The sequence below is a fragment of the Eucyclogobius newberryi genome, unplaced genomic scaffold (genome assembly GCF_026437365.1).
Source record: "Eucyclogobius newberryi isolate DKJ021-1_F unplaced genomic scaffold, fEucNew1.0.hap1 SCAF_10, whole genome shotgun sequence".
Taxonomy (NCBI): domain Eukaryota; kingdom Metazoa; phylum Chordata; class Actinopteri; order Gobiiformes; family Gobiidae; genus Eucyclogobius; species Eucyclogobius newberryi.
In genome coordinates, this window is record NW_027315724.1 from 5,674,122 (window position 1) to 5,689,484 (window position 15,363).

Below are 15,363 nucleotides of genomic sequence, written 5' to 3' on the forward strand. Positions count from 1 at the left end.
CACCAGCAAAACTAAAGTCAAATCCATATTCACTTGTTCTAATTGCCCCATGTAACAAAATATCCCCATCTCCTCACGCGCGGGTGCGGGAGTCTCACCCCAGACTTCCCCCGGTCCCTCCCCCGGTCTCTCCCTCCCGGTTGTTCTCCATGGCCGACGCGTCTTCATTAGTCAAAAAGGCGTGGGCGGGACTCTCCCTCTCCGCAGCGAGTCAAAGCGAACGTCCAATAAAGCGAGGGGAGGCAGGCAGGAGCTGCACTTTACCGCTCAGCATCAGCATCAGCATCAGCAGCAGCAGCAGCAGCATCAGCATCATCAGCATCATCACCCCGGTCCCGTTGGATGTGTGCGGAGACTTCCATGTAAACTACAGCGCATTTACCTGGATAACCACTGCTACCACTGCACTTTGTCCTCATCCTTCAACGACCCGCGTGCGGAGTGCAGCAGCAGCAGCTTAAAACACGGGGCACAAATATGATTGTCAAGCGCCACTGGTTTTTCCTCTTCTACAGCCTCTACGCGAGCTTCTGTAAAGGTAAAAACACACACACAAATAAATAAATAAAAAGATTCCTGCGTGTTGGCGATGACTGGACGGGCGTGGTGGCGCATTGCTGGGTGACACTCGTGGAGGGTGCGTGCGTGCGCTGCGTGTGCGCCTTTTACGCCTGGCCGTGCAGTGTGTTGGAATGTCTGGGAAGTTGCTGCTGCTGTTGTTGGTGGTGCTGGATAACGCGTGATGAATGATTGGTTTGAAGCTCGGTTTCATCCCTCTAATGCGGCTGCGTACATAAGTTTTGGGCACAAGTTGAGCGTGCGTAAAAATGGGGGTAAAATGCGACGCGATGTGCACGTTTTGGCGCTTTGGGCAGTGCACTGGCATAACGAGGTTCAAGTGCTGATTAAGATCTGATTAGGACCTGGTTTAGTCTTAGTGTAGAGGTGATTGTCCTGCTTTAGTCTTTATTTAGTCCGGGTTACGACCTGGTTTAATCTCTGTGTCGAGGTGATAGTCCTGACGTGGATTTAATTTAAGACGTTTATTAGTTCTGCTTTAGAGATGATTTAGTCCTGGTTAAGACCTGGTCTTGACGTGTTTTATGCTTGGACCAGACATGTTTTATTCCTCCTGGTTCAGCCTTGGCTTACATCTGACTTGTTTTGTCTGGGATAAGACCTGGTCTGAACGTGATTTTGACGTGGTTTATCCATACTTCAGACCTGGCTTAGACCTGGTTTATTCCTCCGGGTTTAGCCGTGGTTTACATCTGGTTTATACTTCTCTTAGTCCTGGTTAAGACCTAGTTTGTTGCTGGTTTTGACCTGCTTTGGTTGAATGCACTTGGCAGTCTGTGGTTTGTTGACTCCACTCTCACAAACAGTGTGTGCTTGTGTGGGAATGCGCACTTTACGCACTGGAACAGTCAAACTTGGCGATCTTGTCTTCGCAGTCGCTGTCCTTGGTGTTGAATATTCACCTAAAACTACTGACCCTTAAAATAATAAATATAAGTGCACCACGCCACATGGTGCACGTGAAGCCCCGCCCTGCACGCACGAGGAGAGACGTATACGAGTCCTCAATCGGACACTAGTGGCAAGAAGCCCCGCGTAACGTACAGGGAAAGGTCCCAGACTGTGGCTGTCCGCTCCCCGGGGCCCCGCTGGAAGAAGCTGCTGCGGAGCACGAGAGCGACCACGATCGGTTCTGTTCAAAGCGTGGGCTGAGTTTAGATTATTGTTCTTCAATGTAGGCTATATTGTATTCCTTATCTTGAAGTATCGTTTCGAAAGTTTACTTAAAATACATCATTTTAAACGTAAATTCACAGGAGTTTTTTTAATTCTTCTTTAAAAAAAAGAAAAAATGTTTGAAAAAAAACTGTTTTACATTATTTTCTTAGATACACGAAATTGATCGGACAGTGGATTTTTCACAAAATTCTAGTTCACCAAAAAAATAGATATAATAAATAAAATCAGCATTGTTCAAAATAATTTATTTTGATAAAATTAATTAATTATTCACTTTGCACCTTTACTGTAATTTGATAGAATAATTTGCCATTTATATTTTGAATGAACGTATTCACACTTTTTATGGTGCAAAATTGAAACATAAAACACAATATTTTCAGACATGGTTAAGAGAAGTTATGCATGGATATGACAAAGGAAAGCACCACCATAAGAAACTGTAAACCATATTTGTAAGTTGTTTATTGCTCATGCAAAACACATCCATAAATTAAAATACCACATATAGAAGAGTTTTTAATTGAAATGGACAGATCTTCTATAATAACTGAAAAAAGGCAAGAATAGTTTATAGACCATATTATTCTCTCTCTTCCTTGTGTTTTTATTTTGAAATGTATTTCTTGTATCCCTTTGTATCATATAATGTGTCAATCATATGTTTTACTTTACTTTGAAAGCTGCATATTCATTAATAATAATACAACATAATCAGATAATACAGCCAGTAATACTGTATCTGAACTTAGTAAATTCAATTAAATTATTTTAAACTTAGATTTAAAAATATAAATATAGCCCTTGTATTTTAGGACATTTTAAGTATGTAGCCTTTACTTACAGTTTTGTGGTACTTTCTGTAAATGGGCTTAACTTTTGCATTTTACTTAAGTATCTCTTTATTATCTTTATTTTGATGTACCAAAATATATTCTTCAAGGTTATAGCATCATGATCATTTATGATGCTGCAAAGATCATAGTAGTTGTTTTATAGGAGCTAGAAACAAACTCATCTAATCATTATAGCCAATTTTTGTTCGTATGACATTTCTTTTCGTCTTGATTTCATGTTTCTATCAACTCAAGAACTATTCTAATCTCAATTTGTCATATCTAAATCCAGTGCTGTCCATTCAATATAAGATCTTTAGTCTCAGGAGTGAAGTGAAGTTAAAAGCATGCAGACATAATGGTATATAATGCCTTTCCATTGCATCTACTTTGTGGCTATGTCTATATGCATTTGTGCAGCTAATGGTTTCCTTTTGAGTTTAGTGGAGACAGCATTTAGACCGGAGAAGGAAGGACTTGAAAAACAATTGATATAGAATGTATTAAAGGACACATCAAAAACAAAATAAAAATCCCTTCTCATTTATCCTTTCAAAGTTGTGTTTGGAGTGATCTGTGACGCCATTGCTCTGTCCATCCCTGTTTTCGCTGACCTCTGATGTGCTTGGTAAAGAGTGAATGTTTTAGTGTTTATTTACAAGGCTCAGCTCATATACTGATGTGTAGTGACGTTTCAGCATCTGGAGTTGCCCCCAAAAAGGCTGGTCTCAAGTGCCCATGGAGAAACCAGACAGGAACAGATACTGCATGTAAAGAGAAAGGAAGTGGAAATAACCAAAAGTCATATTTGTGCAAATTCCCCTTGAATGATACTAATAACTGTAGGCTAATCCCGGGTACTCTTTACCATAAACCTTGCTCAAATTCTGAGGTTAAGTCTCTGACAACTACGACTGACGTGTCTTAATCCCACATCCCAATGACACGTGTGCAGAAGTGTGTGTAGTGGTTTTCTCCCTGCATGCAACAGTGCAGTCCCATCCCACAAGGGGCCGACGAGGAGAGGCATACAACAATTACTGTAGAATGTCCAAAATAGACAAGTAAAGATATTGGCCTTTCTATTCAACACCACTTCATTACCATTCCTAAAGTAAAGGTGTACTGTCTGGTTTTTCTGGTTGGGGGAATATCACCTGCTTCTCATCTCCATGGAGATATTGCTTCACCTGGAATGTCCCACAGTATGGCACCAGACTTATCTTAGAAACAAGTAGGTGTAATCATTCATTTGTTTAGGAAGTACTCATCTGGACACTGTTTTAGAACACGTTTCGATTAGATTGAGAATGACTTTTGTTGGAACCCTTTAGTATGTTTTATTTACTTATTTAGAAAAGTGACAGTCCATATTAATGACCAGAAGAGGAGGAACAGCTCATAGAGGGCGTGTGAGACATGAGAAGAGTCAGTTCTGATATTGTTTGGATGGACAAACCACCTACACATAGATCTTACATATAGAACACTTTCAAACACAACATGTTCAAATATGATCATCATGCCCTGTTCAAATCCAAAAACCCTCAGTCGCCACAAGAAATCCAGTGTTTGCTGTGCCCTGCACCAGGCGGAGTTCACATGGACATCCAGGCTGGGGCCAACGTGGACACCATGCTATTTGTAAGAATCCACCTGAGCGACCCCCATGCCGAGGATGGAAAGGGGGTGTGTGGTTATTTTCACGTTGATAGCGCTGGAAGACTGCTGTCCAAGCTGGTGAAAATTCATCAGCACATGTCTTTAGGAGGAAGGCTGAGATACCATCTGGGCCAGTTGCTTCATCTTGTTTTTATGGTCTTGAAAAGCCTCGAAACCTTCCCAGTGCCCATGTCTATTTTTGGAGCACCACCAGTTTTTGTATTGCTTGAGACATCATGGCAGTCGTCAGAGGAGTCATGCAAGTCATGCCTTAGGGATCATCTCTAAATGACCCCCCCCCCCAAAAGACTTTGTCTGGCTTCACATACATTTTTACGCGTTGATAAAACGATAGTAGCTTGATAGACCTGCTCACCTCTAGTGAACATCCCTGAACATCCTTTGGTAAGTTTATATTTAGAAATTATGAACTCTCCAAATAATGTCACCTGTCGCGCATGTTTGTTCACTCAATCCACATGGTCCATGGGCCCTAGGGGCCCTAGGGGCCCTACGGCACATCCCATTAAACCCAAACTGTGAGATGACCACAAGGATGAGAGAGTGAGAAACTAATGTTTCTTGTCAAAACCTGTAATTGTCAGTTGCCTGAGTTTAGACCTTAGACATGTCAGACTGACAGAAGCAGAACACGCGCTTTCATCTCAGTGAGAATCTCACGTCTTCTGTGATTGGCCGAAACCTCATGCGGGTTTATTTTGTTTCCTTCTTCCGGTCAGTGCGTTGCACGTCACTAGAGCCAAATCTCTTGATCATTTGCTGCGCCGCGTCTTGCCGCAAAAAAGCTTTTCCAACTTTTCTGCACCAGCCGCGTTGGCGACGGCGACGCCCGCTCCCCGCGCTGGCAACGGCGCGCCGTGCTCCCCCGTGCGCACGCGCCGTGAGTGCAGCGCTCGCCGTGTTGTTGACGTGATCGCAGCGCTCGCCGTGAGCGCTCGGCGTGCTCCTCGCACGCACTCGCCCCCTAATTTTGGCCTAATGCTCATCGCTGTGAGAGTTTTTTAGCATTTCAGCCCCCCCCCCGACTAAAAATATTACGTCTTTTCAGCTTTAACCCATTTTGAGATGATCCCTTAAATACATACAAAGTCGCCATTTTGCTTTCATCTCTTGCACACATGGGCTTCCTGCTGGGGTCATGTTTCAAGATTAAGGTTACGACACGCTTTATTGTCCCCGCAGGGAAATTGGCATTCTGCATTTGACCCATCCTTCAATTCCTTGTGTCACTGGCTTTGAAGTCCTCTTTCAATTAACTTTCAATAGCTTTCTGTGTCAACGAGCCTATGTTTTAAGCTCTTGCTGATCAGGTCATTGTTCTGGAATTCCAAACACATTTGGTGATGTAAGATTTGTTGTTGTTGGATATAATTTTATTGTCTTTTTGGGTAAAACAGCATCTACATAAATTAAATAAGCTTTATTAATATGGCTTAGGTGGAAATTATTCAGGTCAGGTCAGGGAAACTACCCAAGTTGTACTTAAGTAGCATCTTTTCAATGTTTTCGATGCTTGACCCGAAGGAAATAGATATACCACATCTCCATGGAGACAAGTAGGAGCTGGACCTGCTGGACCCTTCACCAGAACAGATACATATTGCACTATGGCTGCACAATATAAGATAAGATAAGATAATCCTTTATTGTCCCACATGGGGAAATTCCATTGATGCAACGCTGTGCAATATGAGGCAATATAGTCAATGTACCATTCCAGTTTGTGATAATGATAGTATTGCAATATTTAATGTACTTTTTGCCATAGTATGTGCAGTTAAATAACAATAAAAATAAGGTCCTAAACCAAGAAAATCAGGTACATCGCTGTTTAAGATTTCTACCGTCTTAAAAGCATAAAAAACAGAAATAGTTCATTGAAATGCAGCAGTTCACTTGTTCTGCTCACGTTCCCAATGCATCCTGGGCCTTCTTCACCACGATGACTTCATAAGTGCTTTTCACAAATATCAAAACAACAACAACAACAACAACAACAAATATCAAAGACCAGAAAGAGTTTTACTGTGACCTCAACAACAACTAGCATGCTAACAGCGCACCACGTGACAATAATACCCTCTATAATTAAATGCAGAAAGCGCACATCTGTCTCATTTTCACTCAGATAGCTACTTTTACAATACATCTTTACATAAAGCCACTTTGAGAAAGAACATTTCAGCAGATTGTTGTCAGATAAAGAACTTTGTGTCGTTGAGATATATTTATTTTTGTGGAACAACAATTCCTGCGTCTGCGAATCATGCACGCGCTATCAATCTATTGTGTCATTATTTTCCTCGTGGAGTCTTTAGTGCCCCTTTAAATGCGTCGCTAGTCTTCAGTGTGAGGAACAGGAGCAGCCTCTGCGCCTGCTGTCGCCTCTTTGCGTTTCTCCCTCGTGTTAGCTTAGCACTTTGCACTTTTTTTCGCCTGCGTTCCAGCCATATGCGCCGCTGCCACAGTGCTATCGCTAACAGTTCAGGTGGCAGGCGCCGGGCTGGTATGCTAATTAGCCACGCGCCGGTGCTGTAGCTAAAGTTAGCGCGCGTGGCGGACCTGCGGGGTTCCTTTGTGCTTTGCCTTCACGGCGCGCCTCTGACACGCAGCCACTTCATTCTTTTATTCTGAACACTTAACACTTTCAAAGAGGTTCATTAAAGCACTGAACGTGCGGTGGAAACGGTTTTATGCGGGAAATTGAAGATATCATTTGTAGGCTGTTCGATTATGAAAGAGAATTGATGGATGTAATTATACTGAGACTTACACTAGCCAAGATTAAAACTAAAAATCTTCATAATTTTTTTGTGACAAGCTTTGCAATGCACAGGTTTCAGCTTCCTGTTTAGTTCTCTTTATTGTCCCACTAGGGGGAGATAGTTCAGCACCTCCCAACACAAACAAACAAACAAACAAACAATACATTGGAATAAATGTCTAGTTGCTGTAGTTTCAAACCATAGTCCTAAACAACGATGAGATATTTTATTTATATTTTTTAACCAAAATTGGGAGGACAAAAAGTAAATAGAATGGCAACAATATTTCATTATAAATTATTTCAAAATCTCATCTTGTTTCGTGCTCGTGACTCAATCTTGTCCCCCCTCTCTTCTCCTTCTCCTCTCTCCCATCATCCCTCTCTCTCTCTTCCTTCACATCCTTCTCTTTCTCACTTTCACCCCTTCACTTCCATCTCTCCCCCTTCTTCACCCTCTCTACCTCCTTCCTCTTTCTCTCCTCCTACTCCTACCTCTCTGCTCCCTCCCCTCATTTCTCCCCCTCCCTCTCCTCCCTCACTCTGCTCCCTCTCTCTCTTCTTCTCCATCCTCCCTCTCTCTTTCTTTCTCTCTCTCTCCCCTCCTCTCTCCTCTCTATCTTCCCTCTCTCTACTCCTGCGCCTCCTTCTCCTCCCTCTCTCCCCCTATCGCTCCTCTATCTCTCCCCTCCCTCTTTCCTCTCTCTCTTCCCCCTCTCTCCTCTCCCCCTCTCTCCTCTCCCTCTTCCGCCTCTCTCCTCTCTCTCCTCTCCCTTCCCCCTCTCTCTCTCCTCTCCCTCTTCCCCCTCTCTCTCCTCTCTCTCTTCCTCCTCTCTCCTCTCCCTTCCCCCTCTCTCTCTCTTCTCCCTCTTCCCTCTCTCTCTTCCCCCTCCCTCCTCTCTCTCTCTCTCTCTTCCCCCTCTCTCCTCTCTCTCTCCTCCTCTCTCTTCCCCCTCTCTCCTCTCCCTCTCTCTCTTCCCCCTCTCTCCTTTCTCTTCCCCCTCTCTCCTCTCACTCTCCTCTCTCTCTTCCCCCTCTCTCCTCTCCCTCTCTCTTCCCCCTCTCTCCTTTCTCTTCCCCCTCTCTCCCCTCCCTCTCCTCTCTCTCTCCTCTCCCTCTCTCTCCTCCCCCTCTCTCTCTTCCCCCTCTCTCCTCTCCCTCTCTCTCTTCCCCCTCTCTCCTTTCTCTTCCCCCTCTCTCCTCTCCCTCTCCTCTCTCTCTTCCCCCTCTCTCCTCTCTCTTCCCCCTCTCTCCTTTCTCTTCCCCCTCTCTCCTCTCCCTCTCTCTCCTCCCCCTCTCTCTCTTCCCCCTCTCTCCTCTCTCTTCCCCCTCTCTCCTTTCTCTTCCCCCTCTCTCCCTCTCCCTCTCCTCTCTCTCTCCTCTCCCTCTCTCTCCTCCCCCTCTCTCTCTTCCCCCTCTCTCCTCTCCCTCTCTCTCTTCCCCCTCTCTCCTTTCTCTTCCCCCTCTCTCCCCTCCCTCTCCACTCTCTCTCCTCCCCCTCTCTTCCCCCTCTCTCTTCCCCCTCTCTCCTTTCTCTTCCCCCTCTCTCCTCTCCCTCTCTCCTCTCTCTTCCCCCTCTCTCCTTTCTCTTCCCCCTCTCTCCTCTCCCTCTCCTCTCTCTCTCCTCTCCCTCTCTCTCCTCCCCCTCTCTCTCTTCCCCCTCTCTCCTCTCTCTTCCCCCTCTCTCCTTTCTCTTCCCCCTCTCTCCTCTCCCTCTCCTCTCTCTCTCCTCTCCCTCTCTCTCCTCCCCCTCTCTCTCTTCCCCCTCTCTCCTCTCTCTTCCCCCTCTCTTCCCTCCTCACTGTTGCATGATGTCCATTTGGCGTGCTGACCTTTCTGTCTCTTCTGGGCCGGGCTGTGCTGGAGTGGGCTCTGTGCCTGAATGTGGATGAGCCTCACAACTCTCTATCTCCTGCACCAAAATGCCCCCCCCGCTCTCATGTGTGGGGGGCAAACGACTCACATCCTTTTGTTTGGACCCTCTTTTTAACACTGAAATGAAATGTCAAATGATCAAGATGGTCAGAATGAGTTCGCTGAAGATATAAGTGCTTTAAAACATATGTCTGCTCTTTAGCGTGCAAAGTGGAGGCAAAAGTGAAATGGAACAGAATGTGATTTTAATGGAGAAACTGGGATTAATGGCCACATTAAACAACTATTTCAAATACAAAAAAATTAGAATAAATAAACAGTCGAGTAAATACATAAATTGTATTTTATGCACATAATTTGTTTGTAAAAGTTAGTTTTACAATGGAAGACCCAGATATAAACGTTTTACACATTATTTCCCGGTGCCACAGTGGGGCGCTAGAGGAAATGTCATTGTGTCCTTTGGCAAGACACTTCCCCCAAATTACTTAGTAAGTCTGTTTTGAAGGTGGAAATCGCTATATTAATACATTGTAGTAATAATATTTAAAAAATCTGTCACTTGACATGTATTGGAGCAATATCTAATATTTGATGACAATGGCAGAGATATTAACCTCCAAAATATTTTTCATTTTATTTATAGAACTTAAAAAATATACTTTTTATGAATCTCAAATACATTTAAAGGGTATAAGTTCAAAGGGAAAATCCGAATATCTGACATTTCTTGGCATGGAAAGTCAAAATTGTTCCTTGTAACAATAACCATAAACACCTATTGTCAGTTAATCAGTGAAATGTATGTACTTGACATATCATTTTAAAGTGTCTATATTATAAGAGCTGTCCTGATGCAGTTGTGAAAGCCGAGAGCCGCCTCTTGTTATTGATAGTGTCTGTTTCTTGGCGGAGCCACTTTGGGCCTGTTCTGGACAGAATGTGATTGATTTGGGAGATTCCTCTGCTGCTGCAGCTGGACCCTGCGCAGGCTGAGCTCACAAGCAGCAACACACTCAGGGCCAGACGTCCGAATGTCCGAAAGAGACAAGTCGTAAAAAGTAATGAACAAACAAATCAGTATAAACCAAAGTGTATTGCGAGAATCGAAAAAACAATAGCGGACAGTGACAGGTCTTTAACTGGACACAACACAACTGAATGACACCTGAAGATGCCAGAAAACACCTGAAGACGCCTGAAGACACTTGAAGATGCCAGAAAACACCTGAAGACCCCTGAAGACGCTTAAAGACGCTTAAAGACGCCTAAAAACACAGAATGTCCTGTCATTAGACAATTCTTCACAGCAAAGAAAAGCTAAAATACTACAAAACCCTGTGGGAAAACCTTGAGGACAACCATGGACGGACCGACTGCAGATGGTCCAGGAATGACAGGGTAGAGAGGGTTCCTCCAGCCATCTGAGGGGCAGTTCATTTGGGGTGGATAACTTTATCCTACTCTAAAACCTACAAATCAAGTTAGAAATCTGGGGGTAATAATGGACTCAGACTTGAACTTTAATAGCCACATCAAATCTATAACATCAGCAGCTTTTTACCATCTAAAAACATTGCCAAAATCAAAAATATAGTGTCTAAACCAGATTTGGAGAGACTTATCCATGCGTTTGTCTCCAGTAGATTAGACTGTAACGGCCTGCTCACTGGCCTCTCCAAACGAGCTGTAAAACAGCTGCAGTACATCCAGAACGCTGCTGCTCGGGTCCTGTCCTCCATGGCCTAGCACCAAAGTACATCTTGGGCATGTTAGGTCTCTGAGGACCTCAGGGACCGGCCTCCTGCTGGTGCCCAGAGTCAGGACTAAACATGGACCGGCCTCCTGCTGGTGCCCAGAGTCAGGACTAAACATGGACCGGCCTCCTGCTGGTGCCAGAGTCAGGACTAAACATGGACCGGCCTCCTGCTGGTGCTCAGAGTCAGGACTAAACATGGACCGACCTCCTGCTGGTGCCAGAGTCAGGACTAAACATGGACCGACCTCCTACTGGTGCCAGAGTCAGGACTAAACATGGACCGGCCTCCTGCTGGTGCCAGAGTCAGGACTAAACATGGACCGGCCTCCTGCTGGTGCCAGAGTCAGGACTAAACATGGACCGGCCTCCTGCTGGTGCCAGAGTCAGGACTAAACATGGACCGGCCTCCTGCTGGTGCCAGAGTCAGGACTAAACATGGACCGGCCTCCTGCTGGTGCCAGAGTCAGGACTAAACATGGACCGGCCTCCTGCTGGTGCCAGAGTCAGGACTAAACATGGACCGGCCTCCTGCTGGTGCCAGACTCAGGACTAAACATGGGGAATCTGTGTTTCAGTTTTATGCAGCTAAAATCTGGAACAGTCTTCCAGAAGATGTGAGACAGGTTCTACTCCAACAATGTTCAAATCTAAGCTAAAAACAGTTTTGTTTAGCTGGGCATATGACTGGATTTTTCTTTGCACTCTTCTCTTTTATGTCTTAAATTGTTTTGTGCTGTAATTTCTTTGTGATTTCAATGCATTTTTCCTGCTGTGTGAAGCACTTTGAATTGCCTTGTGTATGAAATGTGCTCTACAAATAAACTTGCCTTGCCTTTACGAATCATGTCAGGCCAAACTCAAACAAAACAAAAGACTTTAAACACATTATTTTCTCCATTGCAGAGAGAAAAAAATATATTAAAAAGAAATAGAAAGTATTTTTTAATTTATTCCTGTTTTTTTCTTATGGGAATAATTACTGTATATTTAATACTATGTCATACTTTTTAATTGTTTAGACTTCCCATTTACATAAAATATAGCGTTGAATAAATGGTCAAACCCAGTTCTGGGCCTAGTATAAAATAGTTAATGTGCTCATTTAGAAATTGCTTGATAAATTAGTATTATTGTAGTTTTTCCATACAGTGAGGGAGGGTCTAAGGACAGGGGGATGCTGGGACATTTGCTCATTTCCAATGAACTTTTAAAAAAATCTGTTTTCACTGTCGCCCTTTGAGGCAACTACTGTTCTGATTTCGGGCGTTACAAAAATAAATTAGATTGAATATATAATATAATATACCGGTAATAATAATCCATTTGTTTTATGAAGCACTTTTCCAGATGCTCAATGGCACTTTACAATGTGTGCAGTATTCATTCACACTATTGTAGCCACAGCTGCCCTCAGACCACCACCTGAGGTCAAACGAGATGGACCATGGACCAGCAGGTAGAGTCATCATGCAAATACATTACAAGAGCGCCTCGTTCCACCTGATTCCAGAGCAAGGCCGCGCCCCTGAAAGTCAAGTGTTTGCAGAAACCTTTGTTTTAGTTTAGCATCCTTCAGACAGCCGAGTGAAAAAGATATGCCCTTCGACTATACACAAGACTGAGTGAACGGCCAGTCTTTTAAAGCTGTAGCTAAAGATCCTCATTTTGTAAACAATGCCAGACTTAATTGAATCAATCTTGGGGCTTGAGTCTATGACAAAGTTACAGCTACATTTGGCCTTCTCTCTCCAGATAAACATATGATTCATACGGCTGAAGTGTTCCAGATTGATGCTGATAAAACGCACTTCATTCAGAAGTCTCGAGTTTCTCTGAGCAGGGAATCTGTCGGCTGCAAAGTCTTACTGCTTTCTAATGGAGTAAAGGGACACTATTGCTCTATCTTTAGAAATCTGAGCACCGGCAGCTCAGCACCTTGCATTTTCAATGACTTGTAAGCACCAAATGACAACAAGTGAGTTCTCTCTCAAGGTCAGAAGTAAACTAGAAAAAGAGAAAAAATAGGCCTATAAATTGAATGAGCATACACACACATATATATATTTTTAGTGGGTTTTTGCTGCTTTTTTGTTGCACTCTTCCCATTGGTGTCGAATGCCTTCTGCTGGCAACAGTGAGGAGTGAACAGGCCCCGGGGGGACAAGATGGCGGTCCACTCATGTCAATGGGACATGTGCTCATTGGCGCATGTTGGCAAAAAAAAAAAAAAACAGTATTCGTCCACATTACTTCCTGGTTGTGGCGCTAACTCTGGGCTTTCCCCCGTGATGCTTTGTGCGACGGTAGCTAGCACGTCGACAGCAGATTACCGTACACTGTTCACTGTGATGCCAGAAACTTAATTTAAGTATTTTAGAAACGGTGAAAGAGTGAAAGTCCTTCTATTTTATTTTGAGACTAAAAAGAATTGAGCTCCGTGTGTAACTTTACAAGCGGAACTCTGGCCACTACTCAACTTGGATCGCGGGCATAGGGGGCGTGTCTTATGCAGTTAGTGTAATAAATCCGTGAGAATAAAGCATTTTGAAAAGACAAATTAGCAGATGGAGAATGACATCTGATCTGAGAATCAAGAACCAAAATAAAACCTGCACAACAAGACCGTCATGTTAAAGTTTTTGTAATGAATATCAAACAGCACAAGTGTTTTCAATAAAAGCAACATTCCGCTTGCATCATGGGACATAGCTTCTCCTCCGCTGCGTCTAGGCCAAACTAAAACTAAACCAGTTTGTTTATTTCAGTGACACAGGGGAAGAAATGAACTCGGTCATCAGGCATTTAGAACAAAATCTAACTTCTCTCACTTCGCTCATTGATTTAGCAGAAATCCACAATGTTTTTCAGCCCCCGTGACATTCTTGTTCCCTGAAAGCAGCTAAATCGGTTTTGATTCGGACGGACCATGTGTTGGAGAAAATATGATCTCTTCCCTGTGCCAAACACTGCCAGCTCTGCCGTTGTTATCTTGGCCTACTGAATCTAAGAGGCACAGTACACCACTCAATGTACTCCTCTACATACATTTTTAAAGTAGCTGAGAGTTGAAAGAAGATGCGTGAGGCAGTTTATTTCCATCACCCTGAGACGTGAACCCTAAGACATTGAGATTGTATGTGAATTCCAGTCCAGCCCTGCTACGCTTCCGTTGTAGAGAGTCTTGTGCCTCTGATGACCAGGACCACAAGAGCTGACCCGGCTCTTTTCTCCATCACCATGCCTGTCCCTGATTGGCCCATCCACCTGTCAATCATGCCCATCTGAAGTGGCGTGATGTTGTTTCTGTCAGTATCCTGTGCTACTTGTGCTGCGTCTGTTTTGTGTTTTATGAAGTATTTTTGAAAATGTTGAAAGTGCTTATTCTTGGCTGTCCAGGCACATTTTAAAGCCATTTAAACAGGCACTTGCTAAACACCTATAATACCAGTGTGCACATATGGCTGCAGAGTAGTTTTCCAGGCACACAGAGTGGGACCGTCCCATCAAAAAGCACCACACAGACATTAAAATCATGTTGTGAAGCAATTTAGTGTTCCGTGTCCAAAAGGAGCATAAGTTGTGTTTTCGCCTCTTCTGCCAAAATGTCGATGCTTTTGCGAACACATTTGGCCAGATCTGTCTTTGTTTTCTCGTGTGGAGTCGTAACTGTCTGTTTTAGAAGCGAGCCTTGTACTCATGCTTTCTGTAGTTGTACTTGACAAGTTAGGAGCGCATCGTTTGGAGTGAACGGACACAAACAATTGATTTATTCTCTTTTGTGAGCTCTCTATGAGTATAAAACTGTTATTGTGAGAACAGCTTTGAACATTTTAAGCTGTTGTCATTTCTTGTAAATGACAAAACTTCCCCCAAAATTATATATTGTAAAAAACATTTGTGCTCTGCATAAAAAGCATTTTGTCGATCACAAACCCTAAAAATGTATGTGAATGTAATGATGTTTGTGAAGGTTTGTGAGGGGGAGGAATAAGTTAGAACAATCTAAATATCGTTCATATCGACCTCCTCTTTCACAGCTTGAGGAAACATCTGGGGTGAGCTTCAAGAACATAACCTGATTATGCACACTGAAGCACCAACACACACACACACACACACACACACACACACACACACACACACAGTCATGTAGTCGTGTTGATAAGTCGTGTTTGTAGTCGAGTAGATAGTCTGCTTTTAAGTCCATGAATCATACCGGCCTCGTTCTGAGCATTTGTGCCATCCGATCATGATCATTACAACTGTGTGGCTGGATTTGCGTTCAGCTCCACTCCTCAGTTTGGTTCGTTTACCAGGGATGCACCGGTGGAACCTTGGCCACCTCGAAGTGCTTCAAAACCACTGCGACTTTCATTTGTTGTGCACTTCCAACAGTGAAATATAATAATGTTAAGGCTGCATTTATTTATTTCTCAGCATAAATAACTTTGACAGGTCGGACGACTCGTTGAACTAAAATGCTGTGAAGATAAATATATTTTGAATTTTGCAATTTCTTTTTGGCTTATAATTTCACTTCCTGTTTATAATTGATGACATCACTCTAGGAAATTCCAAAGCAAACACTGGCCAAAAACTCATCTAATGTCACTTTTTTTTCGATTTTATGTTTTTTAAAATATATGAGACGAACTATATTTTAAAAAAATCCCAAAAATTGTTTCTTG

At 43.4% G+C, this 15,363-nt stretch overlaps 1 protein-coding gene across 2 annotated transcripts in view; it reads left to right on the top strand.

Moving 5' to 3' along the window:
* Positions 1-270: 270 nt before the first annotated feature.
* The window catches only part of cadm2b (cell adhesion molecule 2b), a 343,707-nt gene continuing 328,614 nt past the window's right edge, over positions 271-15,363 (top strand). Inside the window, exon 1 of one of the 2 annotated variants that reach the window (XM_072460201.1) lies at positions 271-538. In XM_072460201.1, the coding sequence (XP_072316302.1) occupies positions 478-538 (61 nt within the window). In that variant the 5' untranslated portion in view covers positions 271-477. The remainder of the gene's footprint in view (positions 539-15,363) is intronic. The other variant, XM_072460210.1, reaches the window with a different exon arrangement.